The sequence below is a fragment of the Magallana gigas genome, chromosome 8 (assembly GCF_963853765.1).
Source record: "Magallana gigas chromosome 8, xbMagGiga1.1, whole genome shotgun sequence".
Classification (NCBI taxonomy): domain Eukaryota; kingdom Metazoa; phylum Mollusca; class Bivalvia; order Ostreida; family Ostreidae; genus Magallana; species Magallana gigas.
In genome coordinates, this window is record NC_088860.1 from 46830245 (window position 1) to 46851134 (window position 20890).

The window sequence follows — 20890 nt, forward strand, 5'->3', positions numbered from 1 at the left end:
GGGTCGAAGTTTTACATAGGAATATATAGAGTAATTCTTTAAAAATCTTCTTCTCAGAAACTAATCAGACAGGAAACTGAAACTTGTGTGGAAGCATCCTCAGGTAGTGTAGATTCAAAGTTGTGAAAATCATGATCCCTGGGGGTAGGGTGAGGCCACATTGGGGGGGGGGGGGTGTTAACATTTTACATAGAAATATATAGAGTAAATCTTTAAAAATCTTCTTCTCAGAAACTAATCAGCCAGGAAAGCTGAAACTTGTGTGGAAGTATCCTCAGGTAGTGTAGATTCAAAGTTGTGAAAATCATGATCCCTGGGGGTAGGGTGACATTGGGGGGGGGGGGGGGTGTTAAAGTTTTACATAGGAATATATAGAGTAAATCTTTAAAAATCTTCTTCTCAGAAACTAATCAGCAAGATGATTCTTTATAATTGTTAAGACTTTGGCTCCAGGACAATTCTTCGGCCTCACAAGAAGGTTCAGAGTTTGATGTAGCTAAATATCCCATATATAAACAATTGTAAAGGATTTTTTTGAGAACTGCAATACTCAACATGTGATATGACTATAAAATTGAAGCAGGCAGCTATTTTTTCATTAGAATCTTTTTGTAATATTGTATTGAGTTATTGCCCTTGATTTATTGATTCTTGATTATTTTAATTCATGCATCCACTGTTAACCAATTATTGTGATGATTATTTTTATACAATAATAAATATTCAATGTATATAAGTTGTTCTGCATAAGAAGTTTTGGGTTAGGCCGGATTAGTTTGTTTATTTTTGATTTCCATTTTTAGATACTATGAATTATTTTAGGCCGGCACATATATAGGGACAGTGTCTATTGCATTACGGTGAGCGACTGTTTGGGGTTAAACTTGAACAGGTATGGATAGATTGAGTATGTGAACATCCGTGTTTTCTAACCTTCGATACAAAGTGTGCGGTCATTCCTGCTCTATATCGCATTAATACAAGTGTGCAGTCATACCTGCTTGTATTGGTGGTGGTTGAGGCGGAGCACTAGTGTATGGTCATCCCTGCTGGTGTTCAGGCCTTTCTAGCGCAAATGTGTGGCACTCCCTGCTTGCGATAGGTTGAGCTGTTGGCGGAAACGTTGGTACCTGTTGAGTTGCGTAGGTGTGCGGTCATCCCTGCCTGCGTAACGTTGAGTTCCTATATATGTGCAGGAGCGGTGATTAAAGTCTGCTCTTGTAAGTATTGGCAGCAATCAGGGCTATCCAAGTTCCAAGGGGGAAAATGAATTTTATTAATACAGGATCTACATGTATTATTGTACATTGTCCAGATTGTTTGTATTATGACTCCATTAAGCTAACTTTATCATACCTATTGTTCCTCAGGTGAGCGATGTGGCCCATGGGCCTCTTGTATTGTTTAATTATGGTAAACTTATAATAAATGACGACTCTTTGAATAAGGAGTACAATTAAGTACGAAATGATTGACATTTATTCTAATACTAACAAAGAATAGCTTACCTCTTCTGCTTGTAATGTATTTCTTGAGGTCTTTTCAACACATTGTCGAATGATTTGATTTGTTGTCTCTATTAGTGTCCAAGATTGTCAGAGTGATCAGACAGCCGCGGGGGAACATGTTGCTGATCGGTATTGGAGGCAGTGGACGTCAGAGTTTGACCCGACTCTCTGCCTACATCTGTGAATACACAACCTTCCAGATCGAGGTCACCAAACACTACCGCAAAAACGAGTTCAGAGACGGTGAGTATTTAGAACACCAAAACTACCGCAAAAACGAGTTCAGAGACGGTGAGTATTTAGAACACCAAAACTACCGCAAAAACGAGTTCAGAGACGGTGAGTATTTAGAACACCAAAACTACCGCAAAAACGAGTTCAGAGGCGGTGAGTATTAAGAACACCAAAACTACCGCAAAAACGAGTTCAGAGGCGGTGAGTATTAAGAACACCAAAACTACCGCAAAAACGAGTTCAGAGGCGGTGAGTATTAAGAACACCAAAACTACCGCAAAAACGAGTTCAGAGGCGGTGAGTATTTAGAACACCAAAACTACCGCAAAAACGAGTTCAGAGGCGGTGAGTATTTAGAACACCAAAACTACCGCCAAAACGAGTTCAGAGGCGGTGAGTATTAAGAACACCAAAACTACCGCAAAAACGAGTTCAGAGGCGGTGAGTATTAAGAACACCAAAACTACCGCAAAAACGAGTTCAGAGGCGGTGAGTATTAAGAACACCAAAACTACCGCAAAAACGAGTTCAGAGGCGGTGAGTATTAAGAACACCAAAACTACCGCAAAAACGAGTTCAGAGGCGGTGAGTATTAAGAACACCAAAACTACCGCAAAAACGAGTTCAGAGGCGGTGAGTATTTAGAACACCAAAACTACTGCAAAAACGAGTTCAGAGACGGTGAGTATTAAGAACACCAAAACTACCGCAAAAACAAGTTCAGAGATGGTGAATATTGAGGACACATATTCATGGTAACAAATTCAGAGAGGGTATATATCATAGTAAACAAATAATAGCATTTAGTTGTTGATGTCACAGATCCACCATTATTTGTGGTTGTAGATCTAAAGCGGTTGTACTGGCAGGCAGGCGTAGACAACAAGACATCCGTGTTCATCTTCAATGACACCCAGGTCGTAGAGGAAGGGTTCCTTGAGGACATCAACAACGTCCTAAGCAGTGGGGAGGTTCCCAACCTGTACAAGCCAGACGAGTTTGAGGAGGTATTATACACACACCACTGTGTGGGTCTCACATAGGCACAGCTGTGTTGGGTCCTACATAGGCACTACCATATGGGTATCACATAGGCACCACCTGTGTGGGTTCCCCATAGGCACCACCTGTATGGTTCCCCTTTAGGCACCATTGTGTGGTTCCACTCTAGGCACCACTGTGTAGGTCCCACATAAGCACCACCTGTGTGGGTCTCACCGCTTCATAAGACACTAACCTACCATTTCTAATGATTCAGTTGGAAACATGTTTAACAACCATAATTATGATAAACAACCAACACTATAATTTCTTATGTGTGATACTTATCTGAAGGAAATTGTTTCTTAAGTTTATTGATTGATTAATTAATAAATTAATTGATAAGTTAATCAATTTACTCTCACTAAAGATATAAAAAATTGCTAAACATGGTAGGTTTAGTGTCTTCTTGTATTGAACACACACAAGGAGACTCCGAATCACTGGTCCCACCGGTCCATCACTCAGAATGTTCATTAATATTAACTCATCAAAAGACTGAAAATATATATCAAATTGCAAAAAATTTGATTTGATTCAATTTATCATTCAGCAATAATTTATTATATTGATTCAAGTCAATATTTAAAAAACCCCAGAAAAAATTGGATTGATGGCTTTTTGTGTTTTAATGCACATGTGTTGTGAAGCAATTAATAGCTGTGTTTTGATATGCAGAGATTGACATTTGAACTGTTTGTTAATCAGTGTTAATTGATGGAAAATGATTAATCTATTGACACAGTAGTTTAGCGTGTACATCTATTTACTCGGATTTGATTGGTGGTCAGGTGGACAAGTCTGATCACCGACGGATACTGTAAACTTGTTTATTTCCACAAATTGATAATATTATGCAGAAAAAAAAATGCAAAAACTTAAAGTGGTGAATGTAAATTCTCTTAAAAGTAATGTCAAGCTGATTTGACTGCAAATGAATATTTTGGGTAAAATGTTTTTTCCCCATGAATTTTGAGTTAATTATTGCGCACATCAGCGTGGAAATATCCCCATTTACAGTATCCCTGTGTGACACTGTGGTTGTTGTGGCATTGTGTAGTGCAGAAACCAATAATACACGGACCAAATTTCTTTCTCTTTGCTCGGGCACTTTGTACAATGGTACAGCGTTTACGTTATGTAAATAAAGAACTTGTGTTTTAATGCAAATTTATTGAAGATGTAATTTTTCAAATAAAATTTAAAGGAAAGAGTTTTACTTTCTACAAAGAAAAAAAATAATTTTAATTAATTAAAATGAAGGAAAGACACATTATTTTAAATGAATTTTGTAATTAAGTTTGGATAAATATGCACTAACACATTAATTTAAGAGCAAAGAGAAAGTAAGCAGCCTGACAATGATATACTATGAGCAACCACACGATGTACAATGTTTAGCAGTGAGTAGCCAGACACATAGGTCTGGCTATAGAGACTTGCTATCAATCATTTTATCTTGTGCATCTTGTGTTTGACAATCCCAGGTGCGAAATGCTCTGAGTGACATCGCAAAGAAAGAAGGAGTAGACGACAGCCCTCAGAGCATCTTTGCATACTTGATCGAGCGAGTGCGAGCCAATATGCACATTGTGCTGTGTATGAGTCCAGTGGGAGAGCCCTTCAGGTGAGCTGAGAACCTCACGTATACTTTTTCAAAATAAGTTTAAATCTTCCAGTAGTTTTTATGCACAAAAATAACAAAACAAAAGGGTATGACTAAATTTTAATTTGGGAAAAGGTAATAGCTCATTTTTTTTCCTTTTTCATTTTTAAAATGAAAAAAAAAACCCATAGATATTCCTTTTTCAATGAAATTAATTATTGTGTCAGCATTCCTTGATATATTTGAGGCAGCTTGAATCTTGGAATCTAGACATTGAATTTATTGGGATCGATATCTTGGGAAGTAATATCTTAGTTTAACAGCTATTATATCTACCTTTGATCTCTCCAGGAACCGTATCCGTATGTACCCGGCGTTTGTGAACTGTACGACCATTGACTGGTTCAGTGAGTGGCCGGCCGACGCCCTTCTGGAGGTGGCAGACAAGTACCTGAGTGAGATCTCTCTGGGGTCAGAGGAGGAGGTAATGCTTAGTGACAAGTTTCTCTCAGGGGTCAGAGGAGGGGTTAAATCTAATGACCCCAAAATAAGATCTTGCCAAAATCTTCTCTTTGGAGTCAAAGGAAAGAGTAAAGTATTTGTCAAGGTCTCGGCCCCACTGTGTAATAAGATCATGCTAATCTGTGGATGAGGTTATGTCTCCCCCAAAACAGGATCCTGCCAAGATGTCAAAATTCTATGAGCATATTACCCTTTTATCAATACCGCATAGAAGAGAGACTAGTTTTTAACTTTTATACTTAATATTAATGACAACTTTTTTTCATTACCAAAAATACTCTTTAATCTATATTTCTGTTTCTATTATTTACAATGCTTTAGAAATGCATTTCTAAATAAATGATCAATTGAAATTTGAGAGTCATCCGTGGAGTTATAACCAAGATACAGGGCTGACAATTCGTTGTCAAGTAAACAATTAGGCTCGTGCCTGTTTTTGTTTACATGGGTTCAATATACCAGTAAAAAATCTTTTTCAACCTGATTTGTCCATCTTTTTATTTATTTTAAGCATAATTAAAGAGTTTCTAACATTTAACACATTCATTTTAGGTCTACAATTGGAATTTTCAACTTTAACATTTAAAATATAAACAAACGCTTTGTTTACATAGCAAAGAATTTCAAGCTCTGTAATTTGCTAATAACTCAACGAATAACACTCAAATTTTGGTTGCCTATTTAAAATGTCTTACTGAAGCATTGCAAATATTAAAATCGGAAGGAAAAAAATGACCAAAATCGTGACCATGCCCCTTTGATATAAAAAATTAATCAGTTAATGATGTGTTTTATCCTACAAAATATTTCATATACATAATAAAAAACTGGACTAATCGAGAGTTCTTTCAATTTCAGGACAAACTGAAGCCATCGTTAGCCAAGATGTTCTCTGTGATGCACAAGTCTGTATCGGAGTACTCCAAGAGGATGTTGGCGGAGCTCCGCAGACATAACTACGTCACCCCAACCAACTATCTGGAACTGGTGTCTGGATACAAGAAGTATTGAATTTATTCTCGTCATAAATCTCATATTGAATTTCTAAAACATGTGTGCAATTGTGAAGTAGTTGGCAAAATGTAGTGAAACTGTAAATTTCCAGTGGTCAGAGTATTTCCAGTGACAGGGATCAGTAGACGTGAAGTTTTTTCTTTGATGCTGAAATTATATTTGGATCAATAAAATACGTGTATTGCCTGTACAATAAATAAAAGTCCCGCCAATCTTTTTGTAGCTAAAAAAATTACAGAATCATTTTACAAAAAGGTTTATGTTTTGTTATGATGTGATTTCTTAGACTGCTGTTTGACAAGAAGAACGAGTTGGGAGGAGCAGCTGACAAACTGAGGAACGGTCTGAGTAAGATAGACGACACGAGACAGAAAGTGGAGAAGATGTCGATCGAGCTGGAGGACGCGAAGACGAAGGTGGCCCAGTTCCAGAAGCAGTGTGACGAGTACCTGGTGATCATTGTACAGCAGAAACGAGAGGCCGACGAACAACAGAAGGTAACGGGGGCTAAATAACTGTCTGGTGTCATAGTGTAGATTTTGAAGAAAAAGGCTTTAACATTCAAAGAAAGAAATTTAATTTAAGTAGTAAATCAATACATTCATAAATATTCACGTCAGTAATTTCCTCTCTGCATTTATTGTGGAGGCACCTCTCCACCAAAAAATGACTAATATGTGAACAGTATGATTTTAAGTAGGAAATACAAAAAGAATAAATAAGTCCCTCTTGAAGATTATGTCAACAACTTGATAAACAAATATTTTGATTTTGTCAACAACTTGATAAACAAGTCTTTTGAATTTGTCTTTCAGTCTGTGGCTCAGAAGGGAGAAAGGATTGCAGAGGAAGAGACCAAGTGTCAACACATGGCCGATCTGGCTCAGCACGATCTGGACGAAGCCCTGCCCGCTCTACAGGAAGCCATCGCTGTAAGGAACAGTCTCTATTTTGACTTGTTTAGTTTAAGTGAATAGCTCTTTTCTGAGGTGAACAAAGAGGTTATATAAGCAATGTGTTGTTCAATTTTCCAGTCTCTAGAGCATGCAAGGAACAGTCTTTGTGTTAAATACACCGATTAACTTCTCTTTCTCTGAAGTGTATTAAAAATCACTTACTCTAGTGAATAAAGAACTGAATCAATAATGTTTTCAGGCTCTTGAGTCATTGAACAAGAAGGACATGACAGAGATTAAGTCGTACGGACGTCCGCCCTTGCTGGTAGAGAAGGTGATGGAGGCCGTGATGATTCTGAGGGGCAGCGAGCCGACCTGGGCTGAGGCCAAGAGACAGCTCGGTCAGTTTTCTACAAAGCTATACACAAATAATTCTATACAATAAATATAATATATTCTTATGTATAGGGAAGCAAAAGGACAGCTTGGTCAGTGAATGAAGTAATTCACAGCCCCCAAAATGCTTGTAATACAATGATTGTAATGTATAGAAAGGCCAAGAGACAGCTTAATTAGTCAGTGCTCAAACAATTTCGTTACAAAGCCGGATTAAACAGTTTACCTTAGATAGATTTTTTCTGTCAGTTATTAAAATCTATTCAGTAAACGTCTTTCTTAACCTAATGAACAACTTGAAAGTGTTGTTATTTCAATAAATGTTGTCCTATCCTTCTTTATTTTCTTTCCTTCATGTGACCTATCTCCAGCCAATAGAATTCTTCGTACCATACGGTGATTGATGAAACAGATTTTAATATCCAATTTATTCAAAAATTGCAGTGATTGAATTTCTTATTATAATTATACAGGAGAGTCTACCTTCATCAAGCAGTTGATGAACTTTGACAAGGACAACATTTCGGACCGTGTGCTGAAGAAGATCGGGAGTTACTGCTCCCAGTCAGACTTCCAGCCGGACATCATCGGGCGTGTGTCTGGGGCCGCTAAGTCACTGTGTATGTGGGTCAGGGCCATGGAGGTGTATGGACGCGTTTACAGAGTAGTGGAGCCCAAGAAACAGAGACTGAACGCCGCCATGTCACAGCTCAAGGAGAAACAGGACGCACTGGCCGACGCTAAAGCCAAGCTCGCTGAGGTAAACTGAAAGTGTCTGTCAGAAGTGTGGTGTGTGTTGTCGTAGAAACAGGAAGACAGTATATTGCTTGAGATTTAGAATGACTATTATTGCATACTATTACAAACTGCATGGCATGCATGTGGCTGAACCGACTACATATTTCAAATCTATATTAAAGTAATTTGAATTATTAACAGGTTGAAGCCAAGATGGCTGAGTTGAAGCAGCAGTATGACGAGAAGCTCGCTCAGAAGGAGGAGCTCAAGAGGAAGGCCGAGTACACTGAGCTCATGTTGGAGCGAGCAACCAAACTCATGTCTGGACTCGCCGGCGAGAAGGAGCGCTGGCAGGAGACTGTCAAGGTAATGCCACTAGAAGTCTGCCTACCATTCTGTCAACCACTGCCTACCATTTTGTCTACCATACTGTATACTCTATCTACCATATTGTCTACCATGGTCTTCCATTCTGTCTACTACTCCAACTCCGTCTACCATTCTGTGTACCACTGTATACCACTCTATCTACTGGTGGATCTAGTACCATTATTTACCACTGTTTCCACCAATGTAACAACTGATCTGTGACTAACTATATGTATCAGCTTATCAATCAATCTACCAGTCTATCTATCTACCATTGCATCAACTGGTCTGCCTTAATTACTATGTACCCCTGCCTTCTCTAAGCTTTTGTCATTTGTAGGTTTAATATGTAGAGGGTTATGTTGATATATTTTGTACCTTAACTAATCTGGAATTTGTGTAACTCATCAGGATCTGGAGGAGAGAATGGGCTACCTCTCTGGAGACTGCCTAATGGCCGCTGCCTTCATGTCCTACATGGGGCCCTTCTTGTCCAACTACAGAGACGAACTGGTCCAGAAGAAATGGATTGAGGAGGTACTGTGTGAAAATTGTAAACAGTGAATTCAAGATCTAGATGAACTGATTGGAGGACATTTTTGTCGACAGTTATCGAAATTTGACTTAAATTTTTGTGTTAAGTGTTTATTGATGATAATTGTTTTCATATGAAGGTTGCAATTCGGCCCATTGAACTTTGAGGCAGGTTTAACTTGGTTTTGTTTGTTTTACTTGAGCCTGCTAGTCCTATATTTTGCATTTTACAATGATAGAATTGTTGTAATTGACAGGTTCGTAAGCTGGGAATTCCCTGTGCACCAAACTTCAATTTCTGTGAGTTTATGGCCAAGCCGACCCAGGTCAGGGACTGGAACATCCAGGGGTTGCCTAGCGATGCCTTCTCCACAGAGAATGGAGTCATCGTGACCTCATCTAATCGGTGGCCCCTGATGGTGGACCCACAAGGTCAGGCCATCAAATGGATCAAGAACATGGAGGCCTCACGAGTAAGTCAGCTCTGTCTCTGAAAGCATATACTGTAAAAATCTTATCAGTATTTGAAACATTCTTGGACAGGTATACTTTTGTAAATCGTGACATTTCTGTGTTGACTCTCAATTTGTTTTCTTGTTCATATGATTATTAACATTCTTCACAATGATTAAATGACTAGTGTAAACAGCTATGTTTACAATTGCATATCATCTATCGAAACATTCTGATTTTAGTCTTTGGTCTGTTCACCTGATCATAATATTTAACTTTTCTTTCAATAACTAATTTGTTTGATCCATTGTGCTGATCACTTGCTATTCTGTGTCTGTCTAGGGCCTCAAAGTGATAGACTTGCAGCAGTCGGATTACATGAGGACTCTGGAGTCTGCCATCCAGTTTGGTCTGCCGGTCGTCTTGCAGAATGTACAGGAAAAGCTAGACCCTTCCCTGGATCCAGTGCTGAACAAGTCACTGATGAGAATTGGTAGGGACCTCAAAAACTTATCAAACAAGTCACTGATGAAAATAAGTAGGGACCTTAATAACTAATGAAACAGGTCTCTGATGAGGATAGGTAGTGACCTCAATAACTTATCACATGAGTCTCTGATGAGATTAGGTAGGGACCTCAATAACTAGTTAAACAAGTCACTGATGAAAATAGGTAGGGGCCCCAAAACCTTGTTAAGCAAGTCACTAATTAGAATAGGTAAGGACCTTAAAAAGTAATTAGACAAGTCACTAAAGAGAATAGCGAGGGACCTCAAGAACTAGTTAAACAAGTCACTGATGAAAATAGATAGGGAACTCAAACACTTATCAAACAAGTCTCTGATGAAAAAAAGTAGGACCTTTAAAAAGTAATTGAACAAGTCACTGATGAGAATAAGTAGGAACCTCAATAACTAGCTTAACAAGTCTCTGATGAAAATAGGTAGGGACGTCAAAAACATATCAAACAAGTTACTGCTAAGAATAGGTAGGGACCTCAATAATTAGTTAAACAAGTATCTGATGAAAATAGGTAGGGACCTCCTTATACAAGTCACTGTTTAGAAAAGATACTAGATAGGAACCTCAAAAACTTATCAAACAATTCACTGATGTAAATAGGGTGGGACCTCCTTATGCAAGTCACTGAATAGAAAAGATACGAGGTAGGGCCTCAGAAACTTATCAAACAAATCTGATGAAAATAGGTAGGGAACTCAATAACTAGTTAACAAGTCTGATGAAAATAAGTAGGGATCTCCTTATACAAGTTACTGAATAGAAAAGATACGAACCTTATTCTACAAGTCTCTGATAAGTAGGGACCTCCTTAGCTTACTCAAGTCACTCATGGAAATAGATAGGGACCCCCTCAAATCAGTCAGTGGTGAACAAAGGTTAGGACCTTCCTATACAAGTCACATAGGAATAGGTAGGGACATCATACAAGTCAGTGGTGAGAAAAGGTTAGGTCCTCCTTAACTTGTACAAGTGTCTGATGAATTTTTGAAGGGACCTTTTGAACTTGATAAAATTACTGATGAGATAAGTAGGGACCTCATTGTACAAGTCACAGAATAGGTTGAAACCTCCGTAGGGACATCAAACCAGTCAGTGGTGAACAAAGGTTAGGACCTTCCTATACAAGTCATTTAGGAATAGGTAGGGACATCATACAAGTCAGTGGTGAACAAAGGTTAGGACCTTCCTATACAAGTCACATAGGAATAGGAAGGGACATCATACAAGTCAGCGGTGAATAAAGGTTAGGACCTTCCTATACAAGTCACATAGGTATAGGTAGGGACATCATACAAGTCAGCGGTGAATAAAGGTTAGGACCTTCCTATACAAGTCACATAGGAATAGGTAGGGACATCATACAAGTCAGTATTGAAAAAAGGTTTGGACCTCCTTAACTTGTACAAGTGTCTGATGAATATTTGAAGGGACATTTTGAACTTAATCAAATTACTGAACAGATTAAAATAAGTAGGGGCCTCATTGTACAAGTCACAGAATAGGTTGAAAACTCCATGCACAAATCACCAATGAGTAAATATATTGACCTCCCTATTCAAGTCACTGATGAAGATGGGTAAGGACCTTCCGATAATAGTCACTGATAAAATAGTTAGGAACCTCCTTATAGGAGTCACTGGTTAAAATAAGACTTCAATAGTTTTAGAAGGTTATTCTGTACTTACGGCACTTATTGATAAGCAGATTTAAACTGTTAAGATGAGAATTTTCCTACCATGGGAACTATTTCAATTCTATTTGAACTTTTTTTGAGTTGAGAATTTGTTTGTTTGTATGTTTGTAGGTGGAGCTTACATGATAAAGCTGGGAGACAAAGAGATTGAGTACAACCCAGAGTTCCGATTCTACATCACCACTAAGCTGAGTAACCCCCACTACACGCCCGAGATCTCCACCAAGTCCACCATTGTCAACTTTGCTGTCAAAGAGCAAGGTACGGTCTCTGTCTGTCTATTTAATATCTAGATGGTGTAATATTGTCTGTGTTTTGATTGATTGTACAACAAGGAATATGGATGATGTAATGTACTGCATCTCCTTGTAGGTCTGGAGGCCCAACTGTTGGGAATCGTGGTCAGGAAGGAACGTCCGGATCTGGAGGAACAGAAGGACAGCCTGGTCCGGAGCATCGCGGCCGGGAAAAAGAAACTTGTCGAGTTAGAGGACGAGATTCTCAGGTCTGTGTCTTTGTCTATATCTACAGATCTTTATATATGATATGTAGTATCTAGTATTATTAAATGTACATGAAAGAAAAACTTACGAAGCTAGAAGATGAGATTCTCAGGTTTGTCCAGAGGGGTAGCACCGTCAGAATCATAACTGATATCTGTGGATAAAATCTTGTACCACTAAGGGATCTCATTTTTTTTTGTCAGGATCGGCTCCACTCTTATCTTGTAGTGTTTGCAATAAAGGCACAATATATATTCAAACTATGGTACCAAAATGATTTTTAAGAAATATTTTAAAAATTGACATTTTCTACTATCCCCCCCCCCCATCCCAAAGCAAAAAAAGTTGATCAGTTACTCTTTGGGGAAATGATACTTCAAAAGCTAAAGAGGAATTCAATGTACATGTAATGATTTTTAGAGGGATACTATTAAATAATACAAGACAAACTTCAACTAATTATCAGTATTTGACATCCACTGATTCTGATTGTAGGCTGCTGAATGAGACCAAGGGCTCACTGCTAGATGATGAACAGCTGGTCAACACACTGCAGACGTCCAAGATTACCTCACAGGAAGTGACGGAGCAGCTACAGATCTCCGAGACGACCGAGGTCAAGATTGACGCTGCCAGAGAGGTGAGTGACACGGACATTATTGTCCATGAGATAAAGTGTATATACATGTAATTTATCCATGAGATAAAGTGTACGTAGTGATTTTATGCACTGAAAATTGGATTTATAAGATGTATGATGAAAAAAAATCTGTACATTTCTAATTGTCTTTAGATGTGATTTCAATTTAATTTAATAGAGATTCTGTAGCATTAATTTTGTTTTCTGCCTGCAGGGCTACAGACCGTCTGCTCAGAGAGCCTCCATCTTGTTCTTTGTCCTGAATGACATGGGCCGCATAGATCCCATGTACCAGTTCTCTCTAGATGCCTACATAGAACTGTTCATCATGTCCATTGAGAAGAGTCAGAGGAGTTCTAAACTGGAGGAGAGAATTCAGAACCTGAATGAGTACCACACCTACGCTGTTTACAGGTAACGCTACATGTCTCTACCCATGGTGCCATGTTTCTTTTCCCATGATGCCATGTTTGTCTATCCATCATGTCATCTTTCTCTTCCCATCATGCCATGTTTCTCTACCCATCATGCAATGTTTCATTACCCATCATGCCGTGTTTCTCTTCTTATTAGTTATGTTTCTTTACACATCAAGTCACACTTCTTTTACCCATCGTGCCTAATGCTTTACTTTAAGTTTTTTCCCATGGAAGCTTTTTTTATATAATTATAGCTTATTTGATTTGCTATCTGTAAATGATAGTGCCAAATTTTAGAATTAGTCTTAAAAAGTGACAAATATTTTTTGGTACGTTTATTGTTACAACAAAATTTAAGATATATTTTCCTATTTATTGCTTCATAATGAATTAGAATTAAAAAAAAAACATTGGACAATAAATTGTGATAATTGTGTGATGTAGGTACACCTGTCGCGGTCTGTTTGAGCGACACAAGCTGCTCTTCTCCTTCCAAATGTGCGCCAAGATCCTGGAGGCAGCCAGCAAAATCAACATGGACGAGTACAACTTCTTCCTGCGTGGAGGAGTGGTCAGTATCTACGAGTATTATTGAAAAATGTGTTTGTTGTAAAATAATTTTGGGAACTTCAAGAGAAATTTTCGTGGGTTCAGTATTAAGCATTTTGGTTATATGATGTTAATGCAGTGTTTCAAGGTCACTGTTTGACCCCTGACCTCTGACTCTGTCCCCAGGTACTGGACCGTGAGAACCAGATGGACAACCCGTGCTCGGGATGGCTGGGAGACGTGGCCTGGGACAACATCACAGAGCTGGAGAAGCTGACCAACTTCCACGGCATTATCACCTCCTTCGAGCAGTACCCCCGTGACTGGAACATCTGGTACACTGCGGCCCAGCCAGAGACCGCCCCCCTACCAGGTCTGTACTGTTTGTAGTCACTGTTTGGAATAGTAGGTACTGGTTCTATATAAAATAGTTACTGTAACAGCCTTATACAGGGATGACATTTGAAAAGCAATTTATATTCTCTGCATAAGCAGTTTACAAGGCATATACGAAAACTAAAAGTTGAATATGATATATCTTGCATAAGTGTGAGACCTCAATAATCTTTGCACCTGGAAGTAAGAATATTATTATTGTACAAGTGGCACTGTGATCCTCTAGATTCAATTTCTAGATATGGAAGTTATAGAAATTAAGGCTCTCCTCTATGAATGTTTATTAAGTAACAGGTGATGTAATTAGTCTCTTTACCTCTGTCTTTAATCACAGGTGAATGGGACAACGCGTGTAATGAGCTACAGAGGATGTTACTAGTCCGTTCCCTGCGTCCTGACCGAGTCTCCTTCTGTGCCACCTCCTTCATCATCAACAACCTGGGGTCAAAGTTCACGGAGCCACCTGTCCTTGACATGCAGCAGGTGGTGGAGGACTCCACAACTAGGACACCCCTCATATTTGTCCTGTCCCCAGGAGTGGTCAGTATTTGTCCTGGGCTGTAGGATATTCTTGTAACAAAGTGTTACATTGAAAGTATAAGGGATTTTACAAAATTCACAATTCTATACTCAATAACCTGGTTATTTCTTTGTATTTGTACAGGACCCTACAAGTTCCCTGATTCAGCTGTCTGAGTCCAGTGGGATGGCCCAGAGGTTCTATTCCCTCTCCCTGGGGCAAGGACAGGCTCCCATAGCAACCAGGATGATCAAACAGGGCGTGAGAGAGGTAGGACCATTTTGTGTGTCATTTTTCCAAAACCTTTTTGGGGTCGCAACATCTGGGTAATTTTGGCCATCTGTCATATGACTGTTAGTTCAATATGGGTTACTGTTTCACTTGTCTGATTGTTTCAGGGTAACTGGGTGTTCCTGGCCAACTGTCATCTGTCGCTGAGTTGGATGCCCCAGCTGGACAAGTTGGTGGAGCAGCTACAGGTGGAGGACCCCCACCCAGAGTTCCGCCTGTGGCTCAGTAGCAGCCCCCACCCTGACTTCCCCATCTCCATCCTACAGACCGGCATCAAAATGACCACAGAACCACCAAAGGTAAAACAATCTTGGGTGGGGAGGGGCAATAAATAGAGATGATTACAGAACCACCAAATGTAAAGCAATCAAAACTCTAAAGAGGGGAGGGGCAATACAATTTTAATAAAGAGGATTGCAAAACCACAAAAGGTAAAGCAATCAAAAGTTTAGGAAGGGGAGGGGCAAACAAAAGCCACTGATGGTAGGGCAATGAAAAGTCTTGGGGAAGACTGTCAATCAAAATTGATCAGGCAAGAAAGATTGGTGGGTGTGTGCTAATTTCTCGGCAAGCTGATCTAAGTCTAAATATATGTCTTACAAAAATTTTCATAGTTGGATAGACAAATAATGAATGTTGGCTTAAAAATACAATTATAATGTATGCCATGTACAAAAATTATAAAAAATCAAGTAAATGTTTTTGTTACAGGGACTGAAGGCCAACATGAAGCGTCTGTACAACCTGATCACGGAGCCTCAGTTCCAGCGCTGCACCAAACAGGACAAGTACAGGAAGCTGCTCTTCTCGCTCTGCTTCTTCCACTCTGTGCTGCTCGAGCGACGTAAGTTCCTGATGCTTGGATGGAACATCGCCTACGAGTTCAACGATTCAGACTTTGAGGTATAGAAAAGGGACCACTTTTCTGAATTGTTTTATAACTCCAAATATTTTCTTGTCTCTGTATTTGTTGTCATTTTTGTTGGATTTGACAAAATTAACAAAGGTCCTATGCTAACTACTGATTGTTGACAATATTCCCCAGGTATCGGAGAGCATTCTGAGTATTTACCTGGACGAGTATGAGGAAACCCCATGGGAGGCCCTGAAATACCTGATTGCTGGAATCAGCTATGGTGGTCATGTCACGGATGACTGGGATCGGCGACTGTTGATGACTTACGTCTCCGATTTGTTCCAAGACCAAGTCCTCAGTGTGCCTTTCTACAAGTAGGTTATATCTACTTTAAGACTGCTCTGATACTAGTATTAATGGATCTTTATCTCTGTATGTTAATTCTAGATAAATATTTTCGCTTTTTGTATGAAATAATAAGATGAAGATAGATTTCAATTTTATTTAGTTAATATTAAGATTTTTGATGGAACAGGACTAAAAATTAAAAGAATTTTCCCAGTGTTACTTCTTAAAAAAAAGAAGTAAAACTGTTGAATTTAAGAATTTCTTAAGTAATATATAATTAAACCAAAGTACTGGTAAAAAGTCATTTATTTGTTTTATATATTCTTATCCAGAGTGTCCTCTGTGCCGACGTACTACGTGCCCAAGGACGGCCCCCTGTCCTCCTACAAGGAGTATGTCAGCATGCTGCCTAATGTGGACCCCCCCGAGGCGTTCGGTCAGCACCCCAACGCAGACATCCAGTCCCAGATCCAGGAGACCAGGATGTTGTTCAACACGCTGCTGTCCCTACAGCCCCAGATCTCTGCTGCCAGCGGGGGCGAGAGTCGCGAGGACAAGGTCAGTTTTAGATTTGAGGAAAAAATGCAAGGATAAGGCCATTGTCAGACTCTAACCTACACTATATATGTTAAATCAATGACACTGTTTGACATGTATTTCTGATTGCTTCCTATGTATCACTACAGGTCCTAGATCTAGCAGCCAACATCTTCAAACAGATCCCAGAGAACATCGACTACGACAACACGGCTAAAATCCTGTCTGTCGATCCGTCACCATTGAATGTGGTGCTGCTTCAAGAGGTGGGTGTTACACATGTGATGTCTGTCTGTCTGTCCATCTGTCAATCTATTTGTGTTTCTTTTGATATCTTACTGTCTCCCTAGCTCCATCGCTCTCTCTTTCTCTCACTTTCTCTGTATCTCTCTCTCGCTCTCTCTCTCTCTCCTTATTGCTGTGAGTAAACTAACTGACTGTTCAGATTTAATAGAACAATGCCCTGATTGAGGAGATTCTCTCTCAATCCTTAAATCTATAACTGACTCTGTTTAATACATATATACTTATATAGCGATAAAATGCCCTGATGGAGATTCTCTCTCTCTCTCTCTCTCTCTCAGTAAGTTAACTGACTGTGACTTTGTTTTATATACAGATACAGCGGTACAATGCCCTGATGGAGGAGATTCGTCGCTCGCTGACCGACCTGGAGAAAGGTATCCAGGGTCTGGTGGTGATGACCGTGGAACTGGAGAACATATTCCAGTGTATCTTTGACGGCAATGTCCCCCCATCCTGGTTAAGGGTACGTCTCTCTACAACATTCAATGTTACATTTACTCTGTCAAACAGTTCAAAGTGTGTCAATTATAAAGAATTCTTTTATGTTGAATAGAATAATTCCCAGGTTTGTCAGTTTATACCCCTCCCCCCTTCCCCATTTTATTGTTTGTAGGCATACATGTACCGGTACCCCTTACAGACGACCCTGTTTGTTAGGTTTTTAGCCTTCCATAATTTCATGTTTTGTAGGCGTACCCCTCACTGAAGCCCCTGGCAGCCTGGACCAGAGACCTGGTACAGAGAGTGGAGCAGTTTGAGAAGTGGGCCCTGACCGCCCACCCCCCAACCATCTTCTGGATGTCTGGGTTCACGTTCCCCACGGGATTCCTGACCGCTGTCCTTCAAACCTCTGCTCGTATGAACAGCGTAAGTTGTACATTTCTATGTCACTGTTGTAGGAATCAATGAAATCTAAGTTTTAAATAATTTTTATAAATAACATAATCTGATTATTAATTTGTCATTGTGTGTTTTGTAGGTATCCGTGGACTCGTTGTCGTGGGAATTCAGTGTGATGACGGTGGATGACTCCAACATTACCGGACCACCCAAGGTAACCCCAAGTGTTCATATATACAACATTAAATTGAATTTTATACATTAATTTGATTTTACCTCATACGATTTACAGTATTCAGGACGTGTTATCATTAAAGTGAAATTGTACAGTATTCATAAGGGCTTGTTTGATTTCAGGACGGTGTGTACATCAAAGGCCTGTTCCTGCAGGGAGCGGGTTGGGAGAAGAAGAACTCTATCTTGGTGGAGGCTAACCCCATGCAGCTGGTGTGTCTGATGCCCACCATCCACTTCAAGCCTGTTGAGAACAAGAAGAAAGTTGCTAAAGGTTTGTCTCTCCAATGATTAAATACTGTAAATTCCTTATTAAACACTAGGAATTAATATTTGCCTAAAATTGCATGAAACAGTCCTCAAATATTACAAAGTCGATGTTATTATTTTTCAGACAGTGTTGAACTACAGTTGTATATGAAATTAAAAAAAATAAGTGTTTGCAATTTAATATTCTGGCGATTTGATGCGAAACAGCAGTACTTGCGTGAAATAAAGAATTTAATTACAGTATGCCAAAATTGATAATACATGTATCTGTAAAAATCAATCCATATACAGATTGACTATATCATGCTGTAGAGTCGTAGTGACCAATGTTTTTTTGTGTCAACAGGAATGTACATGGCCCCCTGCTACTACTACCCCAACCGTGCGGGAGGCATGGGCAGACCCTCCTTTGTGGTGGCCGTGGAGCTGAAGGCGGGAGAGAAATCACCGGACCACTGGGTCAAGAGGGGAACCGCCCTGCTGATGAGTCTGGACTACTAACTCTGACAATAACATCTCCCTGTTATAAAATGGAGAGATCTTCCTTTCTGTGAAATATGTCTTCTATTTTTGTGTGGGAAAAATAAATCTGAAAACATTGAATCCCTGAAGACTACCTAGTTCTGTGATCTCTAACTATCTGTGTGTAAAAATTCATCTCTAAATGATTCTGTGTACATACATGTGTAACCCTTGTAATGAGATTTCTGTGATATCAAAGATAGTTTAGAAGAATCCAAATACGAATATAATACTATATTGTCAAGACAAGAATCTTGTGTGACTTTTTATAGATCTGTGAATTGACTTGTACACCACACACACTCAGCAGAGAAACCAGTGCTCTTATTTTTGTGATATCAATTATAATGATGAATGACTGTGCAAATACTTCTATAATTATTTATATTAGTTTTCTGCAAGTTTGCATGTACACCACACACAGCTGACAAAGTAGTGCTCTTATTTTTGTGATATCAATTATATTGATGAATGATTGTGCAACTTGTTCTATGAATATTTATAGTGGTTTTTTTGTGTGCATAAAACTCATCTCTATGTGTTGTTTCATCTATCATGGTATTAACATTCCATTGTTTTATTTTTGAACATTAATTTATTGAATCTATTAAACTTGTTGAATTATAAAGAATCTCATGCTTTTGTTTCATTTTTCTGGAGAAGGTGACAATGTAATGACCTGGATTCTGACCAATCGTATGATTTATGTGACAGCGTCTCTGACCATGCACATCTGGTGACAGCTAGTAACCAATGTTGTATATACGTATGTAACAGGTGGTGAAAAGTCAAGTCTCATCCAGGACTCAAACCCAGGGCCTCTGGCATACCTAGCCATATATTGAAATTTAAAAAAAAAATTACCATTAAAATAAATTAAATTAACTACATCATTTAATGTACATGTCATTAGTACGTTAGTTAAAATACACAGGAAAAGTCTGACATATCGTCATTATTAGTTCGTGCAATCCGTGATTTTTCTAAAGAGCTAGTTGATAAGGTTTTCACCAATCGATAAAAGGGGTGTGCAGATTTCAGTCCTGTCAGTTTTTCCAGAGCTATGAACTACAACCAATTTCTGTAAGAAATGGAAGGAATCATACTTGGTGGGGGTAAATATATGACGAGTTATATATTTTCTTTGCAATGTCGCTATCCATCATCACCAAAAAAAAAACATTTTATAATAATATTTAAAAAAGTATATTAAAACATACAGAAGACAACATACTATAGATTGCCGGAGAAACGTATCCAGGAGAAAACATGTCTCCAAGAAAAACCTACAGGTACATTTCCTCTTGGAGACAACGTACCCTAGAGAAATCGTAAATAAGATGTGAAAGAGTTTAAAAACTATTTAAGGATGCAATAAAATAAATTCTACAAATATAATACACATTTGTATCATTATCTTTTGTTCTGTAATTTATCTGTATATACATAACTACATACATCAGATACAGGTGTATGGTATGAGAGACTGTAATTTATCTGTATATACATAACCACGTACATCAGACATAGGTGTATGGTATGAGAGAATGTAATTTATCTGTATACATCACCACGTACATCAGACACAGGTGAATGGTATGAGAGACTGTAATTTATCTGTATACATCACCACGTACATCAGACACAGGTGTATGGTATGAGAGACTGTAATTTATCTGTATACACATTACCACGTACATCAGACACAGGTGTATGGTATGAGAGACTGTAATTTATCTGTATACATAACCACATACATCAGACACAGGTGTATGGTATGAGAGACTGTAATTTATCTGTATACATAACAACGTACATCAGACACAGGTGTAAGGTATGAGAGACTGTAATTTATCTGTACATACATAACCACGTGCATCAGACACAGGTGTATGGTATGAGAGACTGTAATTTATCTGTATATACATAACCATGTACATCAGATACAGATGTATGGTATGAGAGACTGTAATTTATCTGTATATACATAACCATGTATATCAGATACAGATGTATGGTATGAGAGACTGTAATTTATCTGTATACATAACCACATACATCAGACACAGGTGTATGGTATGAGAGACTGTAATTTATCTGTATATACATAACCACATACATTAGACACAGGTG

At 38.8% G+C, this 20890-nt stretch overlaps 1 protein-coding gene across 4 annotated transcripts in view; it reads left to right on the forward strand.

The window, feature by feature from the left end:
- Positions 1-19388, forward strand: part of LOC117689667 (dynein axonemal heavy chain 2-like) — a 38440-nt gene extending 19052 nt beyond the window's left edge. For 3 of the 4 annotated variants that reach the window (XM_066069768.1, XM_066069770.1, XM_066069772.1), the window contains 31 exons: positions 1584-1751; positions 2589-2749; positions 4271-4410; positions 4741-4873; positions 5770-5915; positions 6212-6422; positions 6741-6857; positions 7081-7222; positions 7691-7977; positions 8157-8321; positions 8736-8861; positions 9116-9331; positions 9654-9804; positions 11638-11787; positions 11899-12031; positions 12525-12669; positions 12884-13083; positions 13533-13659; positions 13824-14010; positions 14368-14573; positions 14698-14823; positions 14952-15143; positions 15556-15747; positions 15890-16074; positions 16381-16606; positions 16735-16851; positions 17205-17354; positions 17582-17758; positions 17871-17945; positions 18089-18239; positions 18582-19388. In XM_066069768.1, the coding sequence (XP_065925840.1) occupies positions 1584-1751; positions 2589-2749; positions 4271-4410; positions 4741-4873; positions 5770-5915; positions 6212-6422; positions 6741-6857; positions 7081-7222; positions 7691-7977; positions 8157-8321; positions 8736-8861; positions 9116-9331; positions 9654-9804; positions 11638-11787; positions 11899-12031; positions 12525-12669; positions 12884-13083; positions 13533-13659; positions 13824-14010; positions 14368-14573; positions 14698-14823; positions 14952-15143; positions 15556-15747; positions 15890-16074; positions 16381-16606; positions 16735-16851; positions 17205-17354; positions 17582-17758; positions 17871-17945; positions 18089-18239; positions 18582-18736 (5057 nt within the window). In that variant the 3' untranslated portion in view covers positions 18737-19388. The remainder of the gene's footprint in view (positions 1-1583; positions 1752-2588; positions 2750-4270; positions 4411-4740; positions 4874-5769; positions 5916-6211; positions 6423-6740; positions 6858-7080; positions 7223-7690; positions 7978-8156; positions 8322-8735; positions 8862-9115; positions 9332-9653; positions 9805-11637; positions 11788-11898; positions 12032-12524; positions 12670-12883; positions 13084-13532; positions 13660-13823; positions 14011-14367; positions 14574-14697; positions 14824-14951; positions 15144-15555; positions 15748-15889; positions 16075-16380; positions 16607-16734; positions 16852-17204; positions 17355-17581; positions 17759-17870; positions 17946-18088; positions 18240-18581) is intronic. The other variant, XM_066069771.1, reaches the window with a different exon arrangement.
- Positions 19389-20890: the final 1502 nt, after the last annotated feature.